The sequence below is a fragment of the Propithecus coquereli genome, unplaced genomic scaffold, assembly GCF_000956105.1.
Source record: "Propithecus coquereli isolate 6110/MARCELLA unplaced genomic scaffold, Pcoq_1.0 Scaffold223, whole genome shotgun sequence".
Taxonomy (NCBI): domain Eukaryota; kingdom Metazoa; phylum Chordata; class Mammalia; order Primates; family Indriidae; genus Propithecus; species Propithecus coquereli.
The window spans coordinates 213191-236316 of NW_012147523.1; the positions used below are offsets into that span (position 1 = coordinate 213191).

A 23126-nucleotide genomic window follows, 5' to 3' on the forward strand; every position below is an offset into this window, starting at 1 on the left:
AAAAAAAAAAAAAAAGAAAGAAAAAAGAAAAAAGAAAGAAAAGTAATATGTGAAAACCCTTACATCAGCGCCTGGCCCATGAGAAGTAACATGCAATACATGGTTGCTAATATTATTATTATAATCAAGCCACAAGGACATACTATTACAGGAACTGGACAAATTAATCATCTTTCCCAGTCATCTAAATTACTCTTCCTGGGAAGGGTGGCATGCCACGGGGTTCTGTCCTTGGTCCTATCCCAGGCCATAATTTTATCAATGGCTGGGTCTGACTGCTGAAGCTGTTCATTAAGTCTGTGGATGACATTCATTTGGGAGGCACACAGAATAAACTGGATGACGGAATCTGAGTTTAGATCAATTTCCTCAGGCTAGAGATGGAACAAGACCAGTTTGATAAAATGCATAACGGTCAAGGTAAAGGTCCTATGCAAGGGGGGAGGGCGCTGGAGGGAAGTGTGGCTTGAGCAGAGTTAATGAGACAAAAGACAGAGCTTTAGTTGATGGGCTCAGTATGAGCTAACGGAATGGCGTAGCTGCCAAAATCTACCACCAGCACAGCATGCACAAGGAGTGTGTTAAAGATATTTGTTCAGACTAAGAAAGAGGAGGAGTGCTAACATGTTTGAATACCTACAGTGTGCCATGCCCCATTTGAACACTTGACATCCACTGCTTCAATTAACACTCTTGTTAACCCAATGAATAGGTATTATTAACATCATCCCCATTTAACAGGTAAGAACACTGAGGCTGAGACAGGTGAAGAAACTTGACCAAGGCAGTATAGAGCAGAGGTAGTATTTGACCCAGTTCTTACTAGAAAGGGCGCTCCGTTCCTATATTCTACACTGATCGGTTCATAGTTAGAATATTCCATTTGGTTCTCAGACAGTGTATTTTCGGAGAAAAATGAATTTGTCTAGACAAAGGTGACCAGGAAGGTGAAAACTCTAACAAGAAGTCACGTTGAGAATGAATCAAGTTAGGAAAACCAAGAGCAAGTACAGACATCAGCCTCTCCTGCCCAAGTCCACGGAAATACCATTTAAAATCTATGACAGCATAGGAAAATAAGGAGGGTGCCACTGGAGGATTAGAAATGTTGAGACATCCCCAAGAAATGGATGGCACACAGAATCAGATTAATGCACAACAACAGAGGCCAAAACAAGCTAGGAGGGACTGCCGTGAAAGGTGGAGGTGGTTCTGGGCTGTTCCAAACCCAGAGGTGGCACATTCTCCAGGGAGGGGCGAAGGCCCCAGCTCAAGGGTCAAAGAGATTGACTGACTGAGAACTCTTATGGGCATTCCAGGAGGTGGCCCTTTAATCCAGCTAGCCTTTGGGAGCTGTGACCATGGGTTTCTGGGACAAAAAGGCAGGGCATAGCTGGAAGGAAAAGGGAGATCTTGCGCTCACAACATAAGCTATTAGCATAACACTGCTTGCAGCATGTTCCGCCCCTCTGCCACGATCGCTAGCAACAAATTAGGTAAAAAGAAATAGCATCCGCAGAAAAGAAAACAGGAAATCATAGTACACACACAGAAGAGCACATATCCGCAAATCACCAAACATTCCAGGAAAACCAACACTCATGAAGGAGAGGGACCAGTTTAATAAACAGAAGAAATAACAACCAGCCAAACAAACAGAGATAATGATGCAAGCAGAGACATCTGAAATATATACGATATTTATCAGAAGGGTAAGAAAGGACTTTGCATCTATTGAACAATAGCCTATTATGGGAAAAATTAATAGAAATCACAAATAGAAGATTTGATCATCAAAATTTTTAAAAGATCACAAGATGCTGAAGGGCAGAACTACTGATACATTCAAAAATGAATCTCACATATGTTTAGCAAAAAAAAACAATACACAAAAAGTACTTATTCTATGATTCTATTTATATGAAGTTCAAATACAGGCAAAACTAATCTATGCTGTTAAGAGTCAAGGTAGTGGTGACCCTTGGAGAGGCATTAACTGGGAGGGGACATGTGAAAACCTTTTAAATTCAGAATAAAAAATGTTCTATAGTTTGATGTCAGTAGTGCTAACACAGGTGTATTTGTATATAAAAATTCATAAAACTATACACTTAAGATTGCTTTATTGTACATAAGTTATACCTCAATAAATTTTAAAAAGAATAATGGAAGGTAGGAATTTTCCATTGTCCCTTAGTATGATCCTAATTCTTAAATATACGTAGTTGCATGGGGAAAAAAACTAGAAGGAGACATAAAAGCAAATACAGATGGTCCCCAGCTTCCAATGGCTCGACCTGGGGTTTTTTGACTTTATTGTGGTATGACAGTGGTACTCATTCTGTAGAAACCACACTTCAAGTACCTATACAGCCATTCTGTTTTTCACTTTTAGGATAGTACTCAATAAATTACATGAGAAATTCAACACTTCATTATAAAATAAGGCTTGTGTTAGCTTATTTTGCCCGATTGTAGGCTAATGTAAGTGTTCCAGGCTCATTTAAGGCAGGCCAGGCTAAGCTATGATGTTTGGTAGGTTAGGTTATTAAATGCATGTTCTTCCAATTTACGGTATTTTCAGCTTACAATGGGTTTATTGGGATGTCACCCCACCTTAAGTTGAGGAGCATCTATACTAGTGATTATCTAGCGGTAGGACAGTGAATAGTTTTTGTGCCTTTCTGTATTCTCTAATTTCTCTACAATAAGCATGCATTAGTTCTGGAATCAGAAAGAGATTAAGAATGTCGAAAGCAGGCCCCACTGCGCTGGGAACCTACAGGTGCCAACTCTACCAACCCTGCCCCAACCCTAGCTGCTCCACTGATGGAACATGGACTAGACAGAACCCAGCAGAGGGACTCAATGAATAATGACAGCAAACAACTTAAACAGCACTTAACAGGTATGGTTCTAAGTACTTTGCATGTATTATTCTTTTAATTCTCTCAAGAACCCCATGAGGAGGTACCATATTTTCAGCTCCACTCTGCAGGTAACGAAACTGAGGCACAGATAGGTTATGTAACTTGCCAAAGACTACACAGCTATCGAGTGGTAGAGGCAGGATGTAAACCCAGGCGTTCTGACCCAGACCCCTCCCCTGCCCTGGACCTCCCTCTCACATGCCAACCCTTCTCCCAGGACATCGACAAAGCATGAGTGGCCCAAAGAATATTTTTTGGGAAGGTTTAGGCTTCTATATTAAAAAGAAAAACAAGTGGGAAAGAAGTTCAGAACTTCATTGAACTTGCCTACACTTATTTCACGGTTTTTGTTTTGAATTATACAGTGGTAATGGGGGGGAGGCAAATAATTGCTTCAGTGGCTTTTTTTGTTTGTTTTTGAGACAGGGTCTGGCTCTGTCGCCCAGGCTAGAGTTCAGTGGCATCATCATATCTCACTGCAACCTCAAATTCCTGGGCTCCAGTGATCCTCCTGCCTCAGCCTCCCAAGTAGCTGGGATTACAAGTGTACACCACCATGCCTGGCTAATTTTTCTATTTTTTGTAGAGATGGGCTCTCACTATGTTGTCCAGGCTGGCCTTGAACTCCTGGCCTCAAGCAATCCTCCCACATTTGACTCCCAAGGTGCTAGGATCACAGGCGAGAGCCACTGCGCCTGGCCTTCAGTGGCTTCTAGTTGGAATCCAGCCATCGTTAATTCATTGGGTTGCGGGGAGGTATCAGACTACCTCCACTTGTCAGATGAGGAAACTGAGGCTCACATGTATCTGGCCGTCACTGCCCCTGCCTCCTTATAGGAGGGGAAGTAAAGTCACAGAGAGGGTAAGCACCCCGCCAAGGGTCCTCCTCTCTAGCTCTGAAAAGTCAGCAGTGTCCTAGGAGATCCTGGGGGAGAGGAGAGAAAGTGACATGTTCTCGCCACTTTGCACAGAACATGGGCTATCGGCTTGGCCCTGCACTTGCTGTGTTAACTGGGGCAAGTCATCTCACTGCTCTGAGCCTAGATTTCCTCTCGAGCAAGATAAGGATATTATTGCTCAGCTCGCCAGGGTATTGTGAGGAGCAAATAAGACAATGGATGTGAAAGCAATTTTTAACAATTGTGCAATCTGTCTGTTTTACCGTTCCCATCACCCAGTGGCCATGATGTGGACAGTATGTGTTTTTTCGCCTGCCCACTATCCTGTCCCCTTTCCTCTGGCAACAGTCTCCTGATTTTTCTTTGGGAAAACACCCCTTCCTTCCCATAAGTTTAGGATGGGATTCACCCAGCCCACTCTCATCTCCAGGATGGATACACAACCCTGGACTGGCCAGCCACTCTCAATCTGGGGACTTGGCTGGACTGTCACCCTTGGAGAATGCTCCTTTTTGCTGAAGTTGCTGAGAAAATTGCACTAATGACAGGAAGGAGAAGGGAATTACACTAATGACAGGGAGGAGAAGAGGAGGAAGAAGCACCTATCACTTATTCAGGGCTTACAATATGTCAGGCACTGTTCTAGGCACCCCTGACTGCCCAATGAGGAGGGTGTTGTTACTGTACCCACTCTATATAGGAAGAAACTGAGGCTCAGAAGTGCTTAGGCTGCTTGGGTAGGTGATGAGCCAGGATTCGTCCCTAAGCCTTTTGGCTCTAGTGCCTGAGCTTCCTGCCCCCACCTGCCCCCAGGCTATCTGGCCTCTCTGCTATAAGCCTGGGGCTACTGGTGGCCATCTTGCCACTGAGTGGGAACAGCCTGCTGGCGAATGGATCTGCCATGGGAGAAGGCAGAGTTGAGAGGGAATGAGTCAGAGCATCTAGATCAAGCCATGCCTGATGTCCACCCCTGAATTTTTCAGCTAAGTAAGGTAACAAATTCTCTTTTTGTCTGAAACTGGTTTGAGGAGGGCTTCTATCACTTAAACAGAGTCTGAGATACATGGACTGTGGACCCTAACAAAGTTGAAGTCATAGAACCATTGGTTCTTGTCAGACCTGGGGGACCACAGAGGAAACGGTAGCCCAGTAAGGGGAGAGCCAGTCCAGAGGCAGCAGCCTGGACTGGAGCCGACATGGTCTGGCACTTTCATTACCCTTGTCCTGCCTCTCTAGAGGTATCCCCAGACTAAGGGACAGTTTTCACAGCAGTGTTTTTAGCCTGGAGAAATCTCTTTCATGAGTAACTTGCAGTAAACTCCTCTTAGTACCATTCTCTTTACTCATCATATTGCATATTCCATAAAGTGATTCTGGAGGGTAGAGGAAGGAGGTAAAGGGAGACACTTTAAAGGCAATTTCATGCCTAAGATCTAAAGATAGAGAAAACTTTGATGATGCTCTACTGAAGGGCACATTGCTTATCCAAAACAGACGTGGGAAGGGGAAGCTGTCAACATTATCTCTTTCTGGTCACAAATTGCAGTTCTCTGATGGCTTTTTCCTAGAGTTTAATCTTGCGCTGGAAGCTAAGCTGATACCAGGAAGGTTTTAGACATGTCAATCTCCTGCCTGGCATTTCATCAGAAATTGATTCTCTTTGCTTTTCGAGGCTCGAGCCTTGGCCTTGTTGTTGTTAAACTTGGGATCTGGGCGCTGTGTTTGCGTACATGTCTCCTGCAGCGCCCAACCCGGTTGCAGGGGTCCCGGGGTAGACTGGGGATTCAGATGCAAGTGATTCCGACAGGGAGGGATGATGTGCCATTCTTCCATCCACCAAAGGGGTGAGGAACCCTGGTCCAATCCATGTCCTGCTCTTTCTTGGCAAGATTTCTCTGCCTCTGACTTTGAAGGGATTAGCTTTTTAAACAGGCTGTTTTGCCCCTGCCAGTCCTAAATTATAATCCTTAACATTTATTGATCTCCTAGTATGTGCTAGGCACGGTTCCAAGCCTTTCGTACTTATGAACTCACAAAATCCTTACCACCGCCCTGTGACACAGGTTCTGTATCATCCCTACCTTATAGGTGGGGAAGTCAAGTCACAGAGAGGGTCAGTAACTTGCCTGAGCAGCAGAGCTAGCCTAGGAATGCAGGCTGTTCACAGGCTCAACTCCTTTGCTGCACAGCTTCTAGCCCTGCCACGTGACCTATTTGCCCTGCATAAAACAGAAGCTGTCAGTGTTATCAGGGGCCCAATTTTCCAAGTTCTCAAAGCTACAGAGACCAAGACCTCAAGAAGCAGAAGGACTGACAACAATAATTTCCCAACAGGGAATGCATTTGGCAATTGGATCTAAATTATATTTAGTTCTCCTCTGCCCAGAAATAGGAACTAAAAGGTTTCATTCTGGTAAAAGTGCAGACTTGGAATGTCAGCTGTCATACCAGGCTCTTTGTCATGCAGCACCAGCGGCTTGCATTTTCTTTTTTTCTTTCTTCCTTTTAAAAAAAAAAAATTAAACAAAGCAATTGAGATCTGTAAATATGGAAGGGAAAAGCTCCTGATTCCCCAGAGGCTGAAGATGCGAGAACACTGAGAACTGAGCTGAGGAAAGGGAAGGGAAGTGTCTGCTGTTTGCTTGCTAGTGGAGTCTGACACTCACAGTAAGAGTCATCAGTCCCGCTGGCCTCCTGCAATCAGCCAGGACCGGTGCTCTGAGTTAAGGGCCGTGAGCGACGGCTTGCAGAAATCAAGGTCCTTCTCAAGTAAACTTCCCTGCTCCCACCCTCTGTGAGACAAGTGGACTAGGGAACTAACTATAGGGGTGGCCACTAAATTGCTCCATTGCGGGTACCTCGGCCAAGGACAGCCACGCTTGAATCTGGCCAGCCTTCTACAAGTTGCCTGGAACAAAAAGCCCTGCCCCTTTCATGTGCTGTTAGGAGATAAATTGGAAACATCAATTTAAATAAAGGACTTACTCTTTCATCCATTAATTCTACTTTTAAAAATGTAACCTTCGGCTATTCCTGCACATGTACACAAAGATGTCTGCTCTAGAATGTTCTTTAGAGTATTCTTATAGTAGCAAAAGACTATTAATTGCCTAGATATTCATTAATTGGGAACTAGTAATACATTTATGCAATTATTTAGTAGCAAAAACTGATCTGAACTGACATGAAATTTATAGCCTTTATCCCACTTAGTAGGAATATTCATATTTTGCTGTATATATATTAATGTATTTGATTATAAAGTGCTTTTCCGGGCCCTACTGGGATGGTATTACTTTCTAAATCTAAAAAATGAAACATATTTGGCCCTAAAGGTTTCAAATTAAGGATTATGTTCCTATACATCCACAATGGAATATTACGCGGCCAAGAAAAGAATGAAGTTTATCCGCATGTCCTGCTATGGAAGGATGTCTCCAAGACATCAGGAACTAAACAATGTGTGTTGTATGCTATCATGTTAAATGAGGGAGATGGATGGATGGGCAGGTAAAGGAAATAGAACATATGTGTTCTGCATAGCTCCATAGCTGTAGAGTATTTCTGGAAGGACACATAAGAAATTGATTACAGTGGCTGCCCCTTGGGAGAGGAGCCGGTGGCTGTCAGGAGCATTGTACCATCCTGGATACTCCTGAGTATTGATTAGCCAGGCCAATCAGCCTCTATCTCTCTGGCTTCTGACCTGGGCTTATGGAAAAGGAACAGTTAATAAAGAAGAGCATCAAGACAGCAACGAGGTGTAGAGACCCACAGGGGACAGAGACGGTTGTCCAGATAACCTCATCCCTGGACGCATCCTGGATCCTGGACTCCCTCCTTTGCTGTGTTCCCCTAAGATCTCTGTCTCCTCCTTTGCTTGGGAAAAATGAAGGGAGTCTCTAGTCTTGCACCAGAAGTCTCTGCTAACAGTAGGAAGTTGTTTGTGTGTATATGTGCACACGTGTGTGCATGCAAAGGGAAGGCTTAACGTTTTCTAGGTGGGCGAGTTAAATGACTTTTGCAATCCTTTACAAAGTCGGCTCTGCAAATGAGTGTGCTGTCAAGAGCATTTTTTGGAATCTCCAATCAACTGCAAATGATGGCAGTCTATTATCATGGGAGGCTCTCAGAGTGGTTAAGAATGGGGGCTCTGGGACTAGCCTGCCTGGTACCCACTGTCTTGGGGACACACAGCCAGGAAGCAGGAAGGCTGGAGTCAGCCTACAGTCCAGCTGGAGCCAGGGAGACCCCTTTGGCAAGAAGTGCAGTTGTGCTGCCTGTTCCCTGTTAATCTCTCTGCTAAAAGCTATATGCTCTGAATCTGTGGTCCCCAACCCCCAGGCCACAGAGCTCCACCACTAACCCCTGTGCCCCATCCATGGAAAAACTGTCTTCCATGAAGCTGGTCCCTGGTGCCAAAAATGTTGGGGACCGCTGCTTTAAATGACATATCTAACATTTGTGTGCCTAGCACTGTGCCAGGTACTTTAATATGTTTCTGCCTTTAATCTGTATATGTGCTCTCCAAGAGGGGCACTATCAAATGAGGTGAGAGGGTCAAGAGACTTGTCCAAGGTCACGCAACTGGGATTTGAGGCAGAGCTGCTTGACTCCAGGACCTGATCTGCTGCCCGCACAGCACGCTGTGGGTACTAATTCATGGAGTCGCCAGGTGCCTCTGTGGCTCTGGGTGGTAGGAGGACACGTCCCCATGCCACACCCATGAACCCCACAGTGTCGTGGGTACCAGCATGGACGCTGTGGGGATGGATGAATGATGAATAAAGATTTTTTTCCTCCTCTGCTATTTCCTTTTTTTATTTTTTTAACACTGCATGATAAATTTACTTCGTAATGATTTTTGAGTAAACTACAATGACCACAATTTCAAAATCATTAATAATTCATGACCAAGGGCCATAAACACTATATAATCTCCACAGGCAGGAACCATGAATACTCGTTAGGGATGAGGCTGAGAATATTTTTACCGGCTGAACTGAAAATATCTACCAACTTTAAGCCAACCTCTAAAAGCTACATTTTCCAGAAGTGACAGAGACCCTTCCATTATCTCAGTTCAGGACGCCTCTTCTGAGAACTCTTCTCTCCCTCCTCTGGCACCCGCTGGAGCTTTATCTGGGGCTCCTCTGTGATGTTTGTCATTCTCTTCTTTGATGTGTGGCTACTGGCATCTGTGACAGGGTAGGGAACCGAGGTGCCCCCGGGGCCAGGCAGGCCATGCTCGGCATGCAGCGTAGCCCCAGGGCCCAGAGCAGGGGCTACCCGGGTGAGTGCTGCACGGATGAGCACTGGGGCTCACCCATGGCTGCACTTCAGAACCACTTGGGGGGATTGCAAAATTCTGATGCCTGGCTAGCACCCCCAGAGGTTACTGACTTAACTGGCTTGGAGGCCTGGACAGCAGGTGTTGGGGGAGGGCAGGGATGGCAAATTAGGGGGCCTCCATCTAACAGGGACGGACCTACTAACAACAGCCATTGGCCACTGGTGTCATTCTCCATTTTTCCAAAGAAGCCGGAAGTCTGCATTTTTATGTGAATGGTGGACACCTAATTTTTAGAAATTATAATAGGGTATGGGCCAGATACAACACATCTTTGGGCTGAACTTGGCCTGGCAAGCTCACTGAGAGCAGTCCCACCCTCCCTTTGCTGTGTCAGCCTGCACAACCTCACCACCAAAGGAACATGAAGCGTGTCCCCAGCTGCTCTCTCCAACCAGCCCTGGGAAAGAGATGGCTTGTCTTTTCCCTGCCTTTCGTGGTGCTATAGCCTGATCTATACCTGGCATCCTGTGTAAGGCACGCAGTGCCAGGAAGCCCAGATTCCACAGACGAGAGGGGGAGGGATGCAGAAAGATGGGGTAGGTGGAAAAGCCAAGTTATAATATATCAGATGAGAGTCCTAGCAGCTTGCTAGTAGTTTTTTTTCTATTGTTTTCCTAACCAAACAAAAGCCTCATTGAGAGAGTCAGCACCTTCTTTTTCAGAAGGCCTGAAACCATCTTAAGTATCTTTCAGGGTTAAGCCTGGGTATTGTGGTAAACAGTTTCACTCTCCATTTTCTCTCACCTGGAGCACTTTTCAGAAGAGGAATGATGTGAAATGCTTTCAGGCGACCAGCATGATGCGAGTTGCCACAAAAGTGGCAGTTAGGGAAGTCCTATTGCCAGCAAGACAAAGAGAGACAGAGACAAGGGCAGGGTATCTCAACTAAGTTCTCCACTGTCTTGCTTTGTTGTTTCCCAGCTAATTTCTCTCTCTCTCTACTTTTTTGTTTTTTTGCTTCTTGCTTTTTTGTAAAGATGGGATCTCCCTGTGTTGCGCAGGCTGGTCTTGAACTCCTGGCCTTGAATGATCCTCCCACCTTGGCCTCCCAAAGCGCTGGGATTACAGGCATGAGCCACCGTGCCTGGTCCCCAGCTAATTTCGTAATGTGGGTAAATGGGATGCTGCTATTCTGTGACCAAAGGCCTGGGGTCAGTTTAATTGATTCATTATTCCTGGCTTGGGGACTGGGCTCTCCCTTGGTCAAAGAACTGAGGGAGGCCTGCAGAACTGAGGGAGGCCTGCAGGCCTGCGCTCACTGCTACTCCAGCTCCTCCACCTCAGGGTCTCCGGAAGGACTTTGTGGGAAGGCAGACACCTACTCCAGCCTACAGAAGAAAAATCCTTACCAGAGGCAGTGGGGAAATCCACCCTGGCTCAGCCTCTAGACTGCGCACTTGAGCTGACATTTAGATCTGTTCAACAGCACCAGAGTTCCTAAGGCTTCTCCCCGCCCTCCTCCCAGGTAAGAAATACCCACACTGCCTGTCGTGGCTACAGCTGAGAAAGGAAACAACAGGAGAGAGGGTGGACGTCCTTTGCAGACCACTCCAACATACCCCCTCGGAGCTGGTTGAGAGCCGGGAGATGGAAGGAGACGACAGGCTGAGTCCTGTTGGCATTTTGGAGCCCCTGGACCCAGCTAAGCCTGACAAATGCCCTTTTGTCATTGGAATTACGTCGCTTTATAATAAAAAGGGTCAGTACATAAATGTTGATGAATTTCAGAACTGGTCAATGATATAGTTAGGATATTTGGCCCCTCCAAATCTCATGTTGAAATTTGATACCCAATGTTGGAGGGGGACCCAGTGGGAGGTGTTTGGGTCATGGGAGCAGATCCCTCATGAATGGCTTGGTGCCCTCCCAGTGGTAATGAGTGAGTTCTCGCGCCATTAGTTCACGCGAGAGCTGGCTGCTTAAAAGAGCCCGAGCTCCCCCTCCTCTCTCTCTTGCTCCCTCTCTCGTCATGTGACACGCCTGCTCCCCCTTCGCCTTCTAGTCATGAGTGGAGGCTTCCTGAGGCCGTCATCGGAAGCACATGCCGGGACCATGCTGCTTGTACAGCCTGCAGAACTGTGAGCCAAATAAACCTCTTTTCTTTATCAATTACCCAGCCTTAGGCGTTCCTTTATAGCAACGTAAAATGGACTAACATAGTCAATATTTCTGATGATCCACACAGCTTCGCTTCCCTGCACTCCTGCACCCATCTGCCACTATATCAGACTCATATTTAACTCCCATGAGCTTGGGACTTGATCAAAGAGCCCTGTGGTAACCTGTGGGTCCTTGCTACCACTGTCCACCCGCCTTAGGCTCAATGATCTTGCACCTTTCCTTATTTATGTCTCTCTGACTTTGGCCACACTGTTTCCTTGGCCTGGAAAACTTCCAGTCACACTTTAGGAGACAGCCTGCACGTCGCCCTTTCTGCAAAGCCTTTCTTGATACGACTGGCAGAGGTAGGTGGCCTGGTTTCTGCATTAAAATCCCACTTTCTCTGTCCTGTGATGGCACTTCTCACACTGTATTGTGATGATCACGTTGCGCCTCTCTTCCAACTAGACAGTGCCTGCCCTGAGACCGAGGACTGTGTCTTACCCATCCCCTAATCCCAGTCCCCTGGATCCTGGCACAGAGCAGGTGGGGTCCATGGGGAAGGTTCCAAGAATGGCTACAATATTATTATGTAGCTCTTCCCATCAAGAGATGATGCCTATTTTCCCACCCTTTGAATCTGGGCTGACCCTGTGACCTGCTTTAAAGAATAGAAAGTGGCAGAAGTGACACTGTGCCGGTTGTAAGCCTAGCCTAGGACTCAAGAGGTCCTGCAGCTGCCACTCCCGTACTCTTGAACCCCTGAAGCACCACGTGAACAAGCCTGGCTAGCTTGCTGGAGGATGAGAGGGCATGTGGCGGAGAACTGAGGTACCCTGAGTGACACTCAGCTAGCCCCCAGGTGACATAGGCATCAACTGCAGGTGCATGAGTGAGCTCCGTGCAGAGCCTGAGATCAGCAGAGCCTGGCCCGTCCTGGAACTGCCCAGATAGGCCCAAACTGCTAATGCAAAGAATCGGGAGCTAAATGCATGGTTGTTGTTTTAAACCACTAAAATTTGGGGTGACTTGTTACACAGACAAAGCTAACTGATACGCTCAGTAAGAGATGATTATCACAAGTGACACTGGGTTGAAAGTCTAGTTACCAACTAGCATTTGCTCCAGGATTCAAGCTTGGGACTCCAAGAGAAAAAGAGTAGGAGATCCAGGAATACTCATGCACCGCCCTGTCCCTCGGGTCCTTTCAGAGTTGCGTCCCAGCAGCCCTCACCAGAGACACACTTACCTCCTTTTTCTCCCGTGAGCAGGACCGGCTTCTGATGGCCTTTCGCAGAGTCTGACCTGCAGCGGTTCAAAAGCAGAATCGGAGATGAAGGCTGTTTTGGAACAGCTAGTTGATCACTGCAAAAGCTTTTTATTTGCAAACGGAATAGATGGGACCAATCATAATCAGACGATTTTAAGAAAATGCAGCCTATTATTATAATGGGAAAATGGCACACTTTTGAAATAGTCCAACAGCAAGGAAAATGGTAATTCACACACGTTATTTGACTATAATGAACAAGGCTCCAGCCCTTTAATCTGGAACATTATCTGTACTCTGAAAGGGCCGATGGACTGTAGTTTTCCCAGTTGAATTACATTTTTATTAAATTGTTTGGAATTTTATAAAATGCCTTCCACAAAAATGCCTTCCACTGTGTGCATACACAGAACCTTTGATGAGTGCGTACCAATGTGTGGTACCAACCCCCCAAATTCACCACATAGGTGACAGTGCAGATGTGAATTAGCTGTAATCACCCGCATTTCACATAATGGGCAATTTCAGAGAGAATTGTTGCTTTTCTCAGAAAGCTAGAAAACTAACATTTGAAGGTATGCATAAATTCAACAGACTGACATCATAATGTTTAAATATGCTGTTTCAAGTATAGTTTTCACAACTTTTATGGAAGTGTCCATTGTGAAAGAATCCCTTGATGGAAAATTAATGGGTTTCTTTGGCTTTAAAATATAAAACAGGAATCACTGCACATTTTAAATGTATCCCCCAAACTGCCCAGCTTCGGTCCCAAATGGCTACTTGTGAGAATGCCACAACCACGTGTCCCATTAGGTAAGAAAACCCAGAAGGCAGGAGCAAAGGTGGGGACGGAGTCTCAGAGAAAAGATGTTCATCTTTGGATACGGTCACTTTCAGTGGGTCTATATGCAAATGGGGGTTGGGAGAGGTCATAGCTGGTGACAAGGCTCAAAGTAGGATGCTTTTTCCAAGAAAGTATGAATGAGGGGAAGAGCAAAGGCCCAAGGATGAACCTCTTGCAATGGCCAAACTCTGGGGCCAATATATGTTAATAATATTAATATAAAAGGATTTAGAAAAGAGGCCACTAAAGAATTTATAGACTATGGATTATACAGTATCATGGAATGGTAGACAGCTTTTGGATCATCTGCTCAGCTCATAATGACACCCTAAACTGCCCTCTTCTCTCTTTCTCTCCTCTCTGGTCACAGGGTGGGCCCCAGGGCAGACATATCTACACATGACCCCACACCTCGAACCTCAGTTTCCTGCACTAGGGATGGACCATTGACTCAACTGTAGCCAATCAGAATCCCAGACCCAGGAATTAATTTGGAATTGCTTCTGAGTGCCAGAGAGGAGAAAGGGGCAGGGCAGGGCTTATCTCCCTGTGTGAGCTTTGATGCCAGCCTTTGGGCAGACTAACATAGAAGGCCAGGATGCCAGGACAGAATGAACTAACCTTAAACTGACTGCATGCCTGCCTTTGTGTTCCACAGACACCCACTTATATCTAGTGTGTGTGTGTGTGTGTGTGTGTGTGTGTGTGTGTGTATGTGTTTTCTTTTTTGCCTGAAGACAAAGAACTTAGGATTTAGGGATGAAAAGGAGTACCCAGGACAATGTACCACTGTGGTGTGGGGTGTTGATTGTGGGGGAGATTGTGTATGGGGACAAGGTGTATATGGGAATTCTCTGTACTGTCTGCTCAAATTTGCTGAAAGCTCCAAAAAATAAAGTTTATTAATTAAACATTAAAATACATACATACACACACACACACACACACACACACACACATATATATATATATATATATATATATGGCCCCAGGATTTAGGGATCAAGAGATCTGGTTGTTGAGCCAATTTTATCATAACCTCCCAACCCCTGTTGATCTGGAGTAAGAACTAGAGTGAGTGCTCCCTGGAAACCCTTGACCACACATGCCATCAGTCTAAGGATTCCGAGTGGGCCCTATTGCTAGTCAGAGTGGATGACACACCAGGTAGGCCACGCAATGCATAGCCAGGAGATGGACCCTGAGCTGGAAGGGACAAAGTAGGTTTGGGTCGGGGCTGCGAATAGACCAGGGTGTCCTAGCAGTGGAAGCAGTGACAGTAAGATGCCAGCAGAGCCCCGCAGGACCCAGAGCAAGGGTAGGGTGCAGGAGGGAGCAGAGCTACTCAAGGGGCGAGACTGGCAGACCCCAGAGTCTGGCTGAGGCCCTTGCTTTGCTGACTACACAGTCTCCGGGGGATGGCTGGTCCTCACAGACAGCTGACCAGCTAAGGGACCTTGGATAAATCATAGCATCTCTTTGGGCCATAGTCTCCTATTTTATTTTTTTAAATACGAGTGAGGCTGAATTATCTCTATGTTTGCTTTTCATCTCTAAAATTATGTCATACCAATAAATAACAGTTAAAAAAATTAAGGTGGACTACAAAAATAAAATATTAACATAAAGAATAATACAGAGCTTACCTACTGAAATTTGAGAGCAAATCGTTCTATTAGAGTTAATTAGAAGCTTCTTTATTCATTAAATTGTAAAATAATTTGCTTATTTTCTAACAAAGATAATTTGTTCAATTAAGAGCCATTTGTTATCTAAACTCCCTAGCAGACTGGTTGGCCCCATCCTCACATCACTGAACCTCTTTTTCTCCTCCAGGTAACTCCATGAGGAGACAGCTCCTTCCTGCCAAGGACACAAGTGCTATGACCAGGTAACACTGCGCCCGTCTACTGCAGTTAGCTTCTCGGAGTATCCTACCTATATCTCATTTATTTTCACAACTCAGGGAGGGAAGTGGAAGAAGGTGACATTAATATCAATATATGCCACTTGCAAAATTAAGGGGGTGTTACTCTGTATTTTGCAAGGTGACCTGCCTGCTTCGGCTACAAAGCAATAAGTAGGGCCAAATGTAAATGATACGTGTGTACTTCACTTTATAGAACAGATGTGTGCCTGGGGAAAAGAAAAAAAATTGAAGTGAATGCATCGAATTTTTGTAACTATAATACTGTTCTCCCATTATTATTTAAGAAAGGTTTTATCTGCACTTAGGATTTATTTTCAATGGTTAGCAGATTCTGCTACTTTAGTTTTACTTTGCTCTAGATGCAGATAATATTCATCGCTACCATTTAGAGGGGAGTTTCTGAAGTCGTCGGGCAAGGGAAAATCAGTGCCAAAATTACCCTTGAAAAAGTATCTTAAACCACCCGTAAAGTATAGTCTGCAGGACACAGCTTTTTTATCCATTGCTGTAGGGTAATATGCATGTGTAATATTTGATGCACATGGAAATGTATAGTACATGATAAAAATACATATGCAAAATATAATTTTATGTTATTTCTAATTAAAGTATTCATATTGTAATGACTCCCTCTATTTTTCCTCTTCAGGTGGGAGGAGAGTGGTGGTGGGAGGAGGCCAGAGCCTGGCACTGAGTTCAGAAAAGGGAAATGCTTGGTTGATACGGCTTCACTGTACTGGGCACGTATTATGCAGCCAGGTTCTAAGCATAGGCACCGTCTCCTGCAACCTCACAACCACTCCTTTAGACCAGGCTCAGCAAATTTTTTCTGTAAAAGGCCAGATGTTAAATATTTTTGAGTTTGTAGGCCATAAGGTTATAAGACCACAAGGTCTCTAGTGCAACCACTCAACTCCATCATTGTAGCATAAAAACAGTCATAAATATGTAAACGAGTGGGTATGACTGTTTGTTTCCAACAAAGCTTTATTTAAAAAAACAGGCAGCAGGCCAGATTTGGCCCACAGGCTGTAGTTTATTGACTCTTGCTTTAGAGGGACAGTACTATTCTCATTGGTACAAACCCATGAAGAAACTGGAAATGAACAAACAGTGTAAGTGAGTGAACCACTTGCTCAAGGTCACAAAGTTGTAGCCTGTAAGTGGCAGGGCTCGGTGTGCTTATAATCACCATCATCACTAATAATATCATCACATTATCACCATTCATCATTACCATCATCATCATTGTCATCACACATATCGTCACTATTGCCATCACCACCACTGCCATCATTAGCATCACCATCACCATCAACACCACCATGGGAGCTCCCCTTAGTCAGGGTTTACTATGTGCCAGGCTCTGGGCTCCAGGCAAAGTCAGCTCATTTACTCCTCACAGCCACCCTATGAAATAGATACTGTTATCATCCCACTTGTCAGATGAGGGCACTGAGACCCAGAGAGGTTAGGAAACTTGCCCAATATCACACAGCTAGTGAGTAGAGCAGCTCTAATTTGAATCTGGGCAATCAGGCCCCAGAGCATGCATTCCTAACCACTAGACCACACTGTCCCTCAGCCACGTCATTAAAGACTAGTACAAGAACAAAGACAGTACAAGAAGGTGCTGCAGAGGGAGTCTGAGTTAGGGAACTCTCTCTGTGATGCAGCTTTTTAATGTGCTATGAGCAATTAATAAAGGGATTAGAAGAAAATAATTCCCTAGTGAAGGTAGAGCTCCCTTCCAGCCAGATGGCTTACTGAAAAGATCTAGAATATGGCAAGGGGCATACAATGCCAACTGTGCAGGGGCAGGCTTGACATTAGACACTCGCTCTCATATACTCAGGTAAAATGCTTAGCCTTGGCAGGAAGCACTGGGCCTCAGAGAATAAAAGTGGCTCAATGGAAATCTTGCAGGCAAAGAAAGCCCATGCAGGGACTTCCCATCACAGAGGAGTTTCTAACAAAGAACTTGTTCCCCAACCAGTAGGGTGATGGTGCTTCTATTAGGTCACTAAAATGAGGGGTAGTTAATCTCTCTGTTTTCTAAATATGAAGACTACAGTTGTACTCATTTTAATATCTATGCAATTTAATTTACATGACAAACATCCCACTGAGCTACCATTTTCTCTCACCTATGAGATTGGCAAAAATCCAGAGATTTGACCCTATACTATTGGCCAGATCTAAGAAACAGCATTGCTGGGAGGAGCATCCAATGGCATAGTCCCTTTGAAGGGTATTTTGAGAACATTCTCAAAAGCACAAGTGCATTTTCCCTTTGAGCTAGCAATATGACTACAAGGAATCTGCCACAAAGAAACACTTCCACAAACAGAAAACAAACATGTGCACAAGGTAGTCACTGTATCATAATTTGCAACAGTAAATATTATTAATATAAGTAACCCATAAGTCCATCAATAGGGAACTACTGAATAAATATGGTGGACCTACACAATGGAATAGAACACCATGAAGCTGGAAGAAAGAATGAGCAAGTTCCTTATATTCTACTCCTTATATATCGTTAAAAGATGGCCATATTTTAAGTGAAAAAAAAATCAAGGGCAGAAAGTATATGTAATATGTAACCTTTTATATATATATAAATATATATATATATACACACATACACACACACATATATATATATATATATAATTGAAAGAGTAAGAAGGAGGGAAAATAAAAATATATACTCATGTAGGTTCTATTTGTATAAAGAACCACCAGAGGGTACATGTGAGGGACTTCTCAACGTCACTTTTTTATATTGTTTTTATTTTTGAATGACTTATTTGAATCTACTTCCCATTCAAAAAACTAAAATAAACTTAAAATATTAAATGTCCAAAGGCTGATTTAAATTTGTAAAAACATTATATGAGAAATGCTGTAGACGTCCCCATTCGAGGCCCAAGAGGGGGCGGCAGCCTGTCATCTCCCTGATGGAGTAGCCTCTGAGAACCTCAGGACCCTGAATCTTGCTGGAAAGCAAATACAGTATTTTTGGAGGACAAACTGCCTTCTTTTAAGAGATCAGTCTGTAATACATGAGAGATAAGAATGAAATGATGACAAAATATGGTTTCTGGAAATTGAAACAACAATTTCTTAGTGAAGCCAATAGGCTCTTGGTGACCTGCTCATTTATTTGAGGGCAAAGTTTTTATGACATGGCTAGAGAAGATGAGAAAGGAAAAAAGGGAAAGGAAAAACAGATAAGGAATGTTGAGATCTGTCCAGATGGGTTATGTGGCCATCTGGTTTCGCCTGGGGTCAGTGCTTACTGAGCACCGACCACGGGTAGGTTCTTCTCTAGGTGATAGCTCTTGCGATTTCCTACCATGTGCAGCAACAAAGCTGAATAGCTCAGAGAAGCAGAGCAGATTGCCCAAGGTCACAGAACAAGGAAGGGGACACATTGGGTTTGAATTTAGCCAGTCTGACTACCAACCCAGTGTTCAGTATGCCCAACACACCCTGTTGCCCACCTGCCTGCACGCCCTTCTTCAAGCCCAGGAATGGGCTCAGATCCACTGGCATGACCGCCCCCACGCCCATGCGCCCTCAGCCCCATTTCAACTTCCTGCATGCTTCCTGAACCTTGAATCTGGCTTCTACCCACCATGTGTTGCAAAGACACACACGTCGGAGCCAGGCAGATACAGGAAGGTGGCAGGGAGGGGACAGCGAGGGGACAGGGCAGCCTCCAGAGCAGCTGCCCAGCCTCACAGGGTAATCACTGTTCAGCTCCAGCTGCTGGTTTCCATGTAGGAATGTGGGCTTGGTTTTGTAGGATTAGATATTTCCAGAGAAGTTGCAAGTCCAATCTTACGTGAAAGCTTCTAATTTTTAAATGTTGACAAGTAATTAAAAAAAATTTAAAGCTTTGTACAGGCTCAATGAAACAGACCTCTAGTTTCCAATCTAATAGATAACTAGGCAGAGCACTGGAAAATTTTCTACTTTTCCCATTATTTCTTTATCTTGATGCCATATACTCCTTTTGAGGGGTCTTCTTTAAAGATATCCCACCAAAACGACAGAAATCTATTAGGCAAAGAGCAGGACTGTTGGAAAGCCAGGTAAACACTCCTTTTCATTCCCACCATGTTGGTCTGTCCCTTTAAGTTACCTTCTGTTTTCGAAAGACTGAAACAATATCCCTGTCACTTTTCCTTTGCATTTTCTGTGTAACTCGACTTCTGGGGCCCAGTTTACTGCCATATTACCTGAGATAAACAAGTCATGCTAAGATCCTCTTTTCCTTTCCAAATCCAAACAGCAGCTGGCAGCTAGAAATGGTTATTTATAACCTGCACACCGTTATACGATTTGCTCGGTTTAGAAATGCTTAGCCATGCGTTCTTGGCCGGCCTCAGACTTCATAATTAGATGAGAGCCTGGGGACAGTGCTGTACGGTGGCTGGGAGGGGAGGCTCTGGGTCAGCCTGTCTGGCTCAGCCTCTCATTACCTGTTTGAGTATCCTGTTAGTCCCAAGTCCATTTAAGACGACTGTCAGGGTTAAGATCGTACATGTAAAACACTTAGAACAGCACTGCATACAGTAGGCACTTAGCAGTTATTAGCTTCCTCCCCCATAAACTGCTGACTTTTTGTGGATCTCAACAATCCACAAATATTGAACTCTGGTTTCCAAATATATCCTGAGTCTGTCTTTCTCTCTAAGCCCTGTCATCTCTCTCTACACTTTTTCTTTTTTCCCTGGGACTCACTCCTTCCTTCCTTTCTTCCTTTCCTTCCTTCCTTCCGTCCTTCCCAGGGTCTTGCTCTGTCACCTAGGCTGGAGAGCAGTGGCACACACATAGCTCACTGCAGCCTTGAACTCCTGGGCTCAAGCGATCCTCCTGCCTTAGCTTCCCAAGTAGCTGGGACTATAGGCGTGCTGCCATGCCCAAGCCCAGCCAATTAAAAAAAAATATATATATATATTTGTAAAGATTGGTTTCACTGTATTGCCTCAGCCTCCCAAAGGGCTGGGATTACAGGCCACTGAGCCAGGTCAAGGGCTCCTTATCAATCAGCTCTCAGTTTAAAGAGCTCCACCTCCCCAGAGTGAACTAGCTCCCTAGCACTTATCTTTTTCTCATGAATGCATTTGTGGTCTGTCTCCCCCACTAAATATCCATCCCTTGAAATCGGAGGCTACTTTCTGGCTTTTTTAAATCACCGAATCCCCACACCTGGAACAGTGCCTGGAGTGGAGTAGGCATCGGTAGACATTTCCGGAATTGAAGCATGAGTAAATGACTGAATTTCTGAATGGACGACGCTAGGCGGGACACGAGGCATGATTATGAACCACAGTAAGGACTTCATCTTCCCTGGCACTGTGCTTTCCTGACCCTTTCCCCTTGCTCTTTCTGAGACGGTGAAACAAAATATGAGAAAGTAAGTCTGATACGCCATTGGAGATAATTGGAAAATATTGATTTTTTTTCTATTTGAAATAGTAAAGATGAGTAAATGCCACATTCTGTAATCTAATCAGTGGCTTATGTGACAACATGCTTCTCAGGCTGAAATGTATTTTGATCTCTCTCTGAATCCATCATACAAGCTCCTAAGCCCATCCCCACTCGAACTCAGCCCATTCCACCTATCCTAGCTGCCCATAGAATACAAGTGAGGACTTTGCGTTTGTGATAATGTGTGTGTGTGTGTGTGTGTGTGTGCGCACGCATGAATCCAGACTAAAGTGCGTGCTGAGTGTTTGCGTCCCCCAAAATGATCTGCCAAACTGCCTTGAAAAATGTGGGAAATAGTGCATGAGACTCCCCAGAATCTTAAGGAAAAAGATGTGCTTCTTCCCCAGATAGCTGATTTTTACTGAGAGCCCACTAAACGCCAGGCCCTCTTCTAAGGGCTTTAGATGAATGAATTCATTGGAGTCTCCTAACAGCCCTAAGGGAAGGTCCTATTATTAATCTCCACTTTACAACTTAAAGAGTCTAGGGCCTGTATATAACTCCCGGGAGGTCACGCAGCTGATACAAGGAGTCAGAGTTTGAACCCCCTCAGTTGGACTCCACAGGCTCTGCCCCTTCTGCTCCTGTCCAGAATCAGGAAGGTCTGGCATGGTGAGTGACGACCAGAAGACGGGGAGAGGAGAGTCTAATCCTCTGCCCTGGTGTGGCACAGTTTCCTTCTGCAGGCTTAAAATGAAACAGGTCTGGGCCTTGCTCTCCCACTCCCGGGCTGCCCTGCAGCAGGCACTTAACTCCCCCATACCTTAGCCTCGGCACCTGGTAAGTGACAGTGATCACACTAGACCCAAAGTCACTCCCTGGCTGAATCCAGCCCACACACATTTGTCTGGTCTCTGTAATGTTTAAATTTTTTTTTTTTCTGCCAATATTTAAAGCTTGGGAGATTTCACATTTTAAAATCCCGAGTTCTGGATTCTCTTGAAAAACTGAAAGGACTGGCAATGCAGGGCCTGCGTTCCTGCCTGGCCACGGTTATCTGGAGCTGGGGTCGGCAGCCTGCCGGGTGGCACAGTGCCCTTGATCCCCACCTCTGCCTCTCCCTGTTGCCTCCCTGCCACTGAGGTCAAGTCCAAGGTGCCATTTACCAGCAGGTCTGAGAGGTTTTTCTCTATAAAAAAGATGAAAGTGAAGGTTCATGTGTGCACATTTCCAGCAGAAGTGAGACTCGTTATTACCATCACAGCTAACACAGACGCACTTACTGTGGGCCAGGCCCTAATCCAAGGGAGTTGTGTCTATTAATGCATTTAATTTTCACAACTCTAGGAGGTAGATTCAATTATTATCTCTATTTTATACATGATGGAGAAATTGAAGAGGCCACATGTTTCAAGAAATTAGTAGATAGATTTTTTTATAAAATTGAAGAATACTCCAGGGTATGCAAAGTGTATTTAGGTATTGAAAGAAACCAATGTAAACAGCATGATGAAATAAACCCCGGCCACAGCAGTCATTTTTATTACCTGCAGCCATTTATATTACCTGGCTCTTATAGGCCGCTAAATTTAAGACCCTGCATGGGATCCTCAGGGTTCCGAGGTATCTCAAATTCCCCAAAATGGGACCCTGGTCTAGATTTGTCAAGACCCTTCCAGCTCTAACCTTCTGTGATTTTAGATGGGTTCATAAAATGTATCTAAATAGTTTGGGACTCTTTGGAGAGGAAACACACACACACACACACAGAGCATCGCTAGTTACTTAGAGTTTAGAAAAGTATGGTGTCCCTGCAGGTGGCCAGACATCTGTGGTTCAACTTTCTGCCAGGGGCTGCATTCACCCATAACTTTCTTCTCCCCGAAGTCAGAGAATCCATCAGCTCAGGATGGTCCAGGTAACCGCAGGCTCCAAAGTGAGGCAAGAGCTGGAGTGAAAGTGACTTCACTGGGACAGGAAGTGGGGCAGGGTGGGAATGCACTGGAAAGCAGGTGAGCCGTTGCAGGGTGGTGGCAGGTAAAGGTAGCTAGGAGAGGGCATGTTACGAGGACTGGGTTGTCTGGGGGGACCATACTTGTGCACTAGAGAAAAAGGATCCAGCCAAGGTTTCTGGAAGCTTGGCTACGATGAACTTTTCTCTCTCTGCTTCATGGAGACTGGCCAGCAATTCAATAGATGACAAGTCAGTTAATCTCTTTCCTGGATACAATGTCAACCCAGCAAACACTCAGGCGATCTACCTGTGTCAGTCCTTGTGCCAGGTGGTGGGCATACAAAGGAACAAGAGTGGGTCTCTACCCTCAAAGAGAGAGAAAGGCATGCAGCCTT

At 45.0% G+C, this 23126-nt stretch overlaps 1 protein-coding gene across 1 annotated transcript in view; it reads right to left on the reverse strand.

Moving 5' to 3' along the window:
• KIAA0556 (KIAA0556 ortholog) overlaps positions 1 to 23126 on the reverse strand; it is a 184872-nt gene that overhangs the window by 154754 nt on the left and 6992 nt on the right. The window contains exon 2 of the mRNA XM_012644954.1: positions 12532 to 12587. Within this exon, the coding sequence (XP_012500408.1) occupies positions 12532 to 12587 (56 nt within the window). The remainder of the gene's footprint in view (positions 1 to 12531; positions 12588 to 23126) is intronic.